At 37.5% G+C, this 5,409-nt stretch overlaps 1 protein-coding gene across 1 annotated transcript; it reads right to left on the bottom strand.

The window, feature by feature from the left end:
• Positions 1-303: 303 nt before the first annotated feature.
• Positions 304-3,176, bottom strand: LOC135250371 (uncharacterized). Its single transcript, XM_064326588.1, has 5 exons — positions 2,924-3,176; positions 2,317-2,649; positions 1,621-1,890; positions 1,444-1,473; positions 304-1,102 (listed from the first exon to the last, which is right to left on the bottom strand). Exons 1-5 carry the CDS (start codon positions 3,027-3,029, stop codon positions 1,017-1,019), a joined length of 825 nt encoding a protein of 274 aa, XP_064182658.1. The 5' UTR covers positions 3,030-3,176; the 3' UTR covers positions 304-1,016.
• Between the last annotated feature and the right edge of the window lie 2,233 nt (positions 3,177-5,409).

Here is a 5,409-nt window from a genome sequence, read left to right on the forward strand (position 1 = left end):
CGTCCTTTTCCTGGTCACGTTTTTTCTAGGTCGACATTGCCCTCTCAAGGAGCTTGCCGTTATTGCAGCTACTTGTTATGATGGATGGTTACTTGTTGGGTTGGACAGCATCCGAGGGGAAATTGTGCCATTGCATTACAAAGCGTTATGAAAAAAGATGTGTTGTGACACAACAGAGCATGCATTTTTAGTTAGATCGCATAAATATTAATGAATGAGAAACAAAAACGTATACTGCTGGTTCAAGAGCTGCATATTAGCAGCACGTGCATCATTTATGAATGAAGAATTCTAACAAATAAACAATATTATCACACTTTATTTATGCCTATATTAAACAATCAATGTATATTTAATTATGTATAAAACAAGCAAATATATACAGAGGAAAAGTAAAAAAAAAACATGACTGACCAGAGGATTGAAGAAAAGATTAACTGTTATTAACATACATACACATTTACATTGGAACTCAGATGCAAAAATATACCTAAGATTGAGATTAAAAAAGTAAAATTAAGTTTTAATTAAATATATTCTCTGAACATTATTCAATAAAAAACATGCGCATATATTTAATTTCACATAGTGTACATTTTTAGATTCAATGTATTAAAGTAACACTACATGACATATTCCCGCAGTTTCTCCTTGGAACATAATTGACACTGCAAGTATCAGACCCAGCTGCTCCTTGGGAGTTATAGGCTCACTGCCAGCATCCATACCATCATACACCTTTATCCTGCATGACGGCTGAAACAAAGGGCCGGGCGTGGATCAATAGGAGATCTCCATGGACAACTGAGTTGGTCCTGGAAGTAGTGTTTGTGGGCCAGTAGGGGGCAATAATTCCTCTGAACCAGCTCCAGGAGCTTGTGAACATTGCCATAGAGATGCATTCCATTATTATTATAGACCTGACATTTTTTTGTTCTAGTGAGTAAGGTCTCAATGTCATTTTTAAGGGCAAAAACATTTTCTGAAGCACCAGTTTCTCTGTCTTTTACAAAAGGTCAGTAAATCAGACTCATCGCACTGTATATTCCCAGTCCAGTCACAAAGATCATGAAACCTAGTGTAGGTGACAGTCTTCTATTTCCTGCAAATACAAATGCATGACATACTTTACTACCACCCATTATTTACACATACCATCAACAGATGAATATGTGTTATTTCCAGAGCAGTTGCATTACATCTGCAACCACGAGTTCAGTACACTGTACTGCATTCAACAGTATTTTCAAACTTCTAGCTGGCCCTAAAAAGCATGTACCCGATATAATGCAGAAATTACAATAGACAAATTAATAACATTAAATTGGTTAGAAAAGAGTCACACTGATTATACTAATTTAAAAAAATCATGAACAGCAAATAAGAATGAATAGCTAAGCTAACACACGTGCAAACAGACAAGAGGAAAAAAATTGCTCTTACGGTTATGGAGGAACTGCACTCGTGGTTCACCTTTAAAGCAAAAGAATGTAATTACCATTAACACTTAAATATAGAGTTGAGTACAGTTGGTAACTGGGGTCACTGTTACTGTGATTCACTGTTTGGGAGATTAAGTAATACCGTGTCTGAATTCTGTACGTCCATGAGATTCCTCACCTTTTATTGTGGACACATCCTTTTTCTTTGCCATGGGAGGAGAACGCACAACACAGGTCATGCCGCGGCCATCTACCAGAGAAGCTTTTATCACAGATACTGAGAATTCCGAACTGGGATCAATGCGTCCCACAGAGCTCTCTACATGGTCGTCATTATCTGCATGCCCCAAGACGTTCAAAGCACGACTGTCGAAACAAGTCAGTGCATGGAGAATGTGGTCATCATGGCTGATCATTTCTCTCACTTCTGTCACCAGCTCATTAAGCTCTGGAAAACAAGGAAGGTGTATATTTAGCTATACAAGGACACCTATGACTCACGGTTCACACAAAAATTCTAATTTCTGGTACATATTCTCCACCATGTGACATGCAGGGGTTTAAACTTGAATGTAAATGGTTATCCTCCAGGGGTCCCCCATAGGCCCTCCAATGCCACATAATTAGAATTATAACGCGTGAGTATGGCTTGTAATATCGCTGTCAATCATAGCCTGTGCTTAATTAGTGTAAATTATTTTATAAACTTAGATTATTGAAGTGGTGCAAACTGGATAAATGTTTGAAAAGGAGCTTGACAAAGAGGCTATCACGACATCAAGCAGGCATAGGACTGAAGTACCATGAGAGAAAACAAGGAGACAAACTGATGGCCTATGTATTACAAAAATGAGAGAGAAAGTCAATACTTTACCATAGACTTTCAGGCAGGCCGTTGAACTTACGACTCCTTTAGGATATGAATAAAAAATACAGCTGTAGCAGGCTTCGTAATCATCCCCTATTCCTTTGATGAGGAGTGAGCTCTTATGTAACCCAGCCTCCAGAAATCGCACTTGTTCTTGGAAAGGCTTCGCGATTATCGCACCGAAACGACTGTAAGTGGCCACGTTTTCAGACGAATTCGGCGTTATCTTCTTCCACGTGACTTGTACGACTTTTTTGTGATGCATCAACTTGCAAGAAAGGGCTGCATCGTGACCATGCGTTGCTGTGACAACCGCCATTGTAACAACAGATTCTGTTGCTGAAAAGAAAGAAAAGACTTGTGCATAACGTAGTTACACCGATATTAGAAGCTTTCAGCAGCCTTTCAGAGAGAAATAATCGGATATTGAAATAATAGACAGCTAACTGGTTACAGATAATAAAAAATAAGAATTAGATGAAATTGATCAGAGTCGATTATATTTCACGAAAGAAATGCATAATTTTTAAAAGAGTCACAGATAGGCTAATTCCACATCAACACTATCTCAGTGCTCAAGATGAAACATATTCTTTGAAGGTTGGGAACTCACCAAAAGCAATAATTCCAACGATCAAAATACAGCATTTTCTTGTGGACGGAAATATAAGCATTTCTCTCTTTTTCCAAATCCGGCTCGACGTGTGTGTTGCTGTCATGTTTTGTTTGAATGTGACTGATGCATCTCTCTGTGTAGTGATATAGTCTTGGCATATTTTAAAAGTCAATAAGCCTTATTATTTTTCAAAAAAGCATTTGTGCAGCCAACCGAACGTTGAATACGGAACTCAATACGGTCGACTGTTTGACTAGCTTTGCGCTGATTGGTCAGGTCACAGATTTGTGCTGATTGGTCAGGTCACAGATTTGGGCTGATTGTCAGTGCAGCTGGACATTCTCATTAGTCATTAGTCTACCTGAGAAAATTTAAATTAGAGTGAGAGCTCCACCTTCGTTTGGCAGGCAGGACAGACAGGAGAACGTAAAGATTTGCAACTATATTGGCGAAATATCGGTAACAACCTGTACCAGGTTATGTAGAAAAAATGTCCTTGTTATCCTCCTGTGGTCATTTTTGTCAGTACTTTTGCGATTTTTTTCTCTGCCGGCAAGTGTGCCAGAGGTCGCCCACCGCTAGACTAGCTTTTGGTTGCTAAGGGGACGTGTATCGACCACCCCATATAAATGAATGGAACTTCTCATAAATTTGCTGGCTCTGTATGTGTCCTGTCTTGCGTATTTGAGGTTAATATGAGAAAGGGTGGTCGCTATCAGCATGTCTAGGAATCCGTGCACACTCAGTTTTGTAACCCAAGTCGCAGGACGCAAAATAGCCGTTAGGAAAGCAGTTATGAAGAAAATTATAAAGCAACGTTTTCGCCATTGCATTTAATGGGTCGCGATGAGAATTAAAAAGGCTGTATTAATATAACTCAATTTATGTGTATGAAGTAGACTTTTTTTTTCATTAATACAGTTTGTGTATTTTTACAGGACTGCCGTTTTAGGCAAATAGGTAACGATGTCCAGTTCTCTGTGATAATACGAAGTAAATAGCCTACACTAGCGGTTCAAGTGGTCGATACACGCCTCCTTAGTGCTCTTACTCTACTGATATCAATAACAAGTTGAATAAAAGCTTAAACGGCTTTCCAAAGCAGTTTATTAATATTAATGCAGGGGAGTTCGCATGAACAGATCTTGGTTCAAAGAAAGGTGGATTGAAAATAAATTTTAGTAACACAGTAGGCTATATACATTAGCTACGCAAGGCCAAGCTAAATAGGGGGACACGTTGGTACTTCATTTTTTGAAGTCCCTTTTTATTTGTATGATGCTACAGCGTTGCCAACTCCTGCACTCACGTGATTTTGGTTAGTGTGCCTCTTTTTTCCAGGGTAGTCAGGTCACATGGTAGCAGGCAAATGCCGCCTGATCAAAAATGGTGACCGTTGATACCAGTTTCCTCTATTGTCTGCCTATACATACCAGTCAGAGATTTGCAGTGTACACACATGAGGTGGAGGATTATAGCTTTAATTTCATATTTAATATTGTCTCATAACTATCTGTCCATAAAATGCTCTCAAGTACATATTTTATACATTCATGCATGAACTGTATAGTCTTGAAGTAAACTGTATTAAAGTATACTGTTTATGGCAAAATAAACAGTTTATATAATAAGGGTCAATTGTATTTTTGTACATACACAACATGAAATCTAAAGTTTACTTTGTACTGATCTTGTGAGATAAAGGGAGTTTGGCAAAATTAATGTCACTTATTTGTACACCGTGAACTGCTGACAGTACGTAAAAATACACTGAAAATAACAACTAAACTGACAACTAAAATCTGCAGTCAACACAGACAAAACCCTTTTACATCAAAATACAGCACCAATAAAAAAAAAGAATGTCAACATTTCTTGCACAAAAAGAACTTAGAATATTAGCATGTAAATTCAAACTAAATAGTCAAAATAGTACACCAACTGTATCACTTAATGTATGGAACTGGCATCAATCTGGATACACACGTGAATACACATATCTTGTAAAACTTAAATTCAAAGTGCAGCAGTGCAGGGTCAAGATAATTGGTGGTGGTGGTGCACTGTAAGGCTTCATACAGAGATTAAAAATGTCCACCTGATCAATTATTTTCAGTACAGAATCAATAGCTTATGTAAGACTGAGTAAGGTATACATTCACTGAAAATCTCTCAAATATATTGCACAAAATGGTTCAAATGAGTCATTTTAAATGGTCCCTGTCAAAACAACATTGTGATGAAACATCAGTTCCAATAAATAACAAATATAAAACTAATGGCAAAATGATAAACCCTCTTCCTCGTATGGTAAACTGAATGTGTACCTAGATATTCTGTTAAGTTTACTTTTCTGCATTTAAGAAAATTCACTATTTAGGGCATATAGGTCTACAGATTTTTTTTTTTTGAAAATATAAAATTACACACTGAATTTCTGTCACCCCAAAAGTTGAGGAATAGGTTTCTTGTTTCTGTTTTCT

Source organism: Anguilla rostrata, chromosome 3, assembly GCF_018555375.3.
Source record: "Anguilla rostrata isolate EN2019 chromosome 3, ASM1855537v3, whole genome shotgun sequence".
Classification (NCBI taxonomy): Eukaryota; Metazoa; Chordata; class Actinopteri; order Anguilliformes; family Anguillidae; genus Anguilla; species Anguilla rostrata.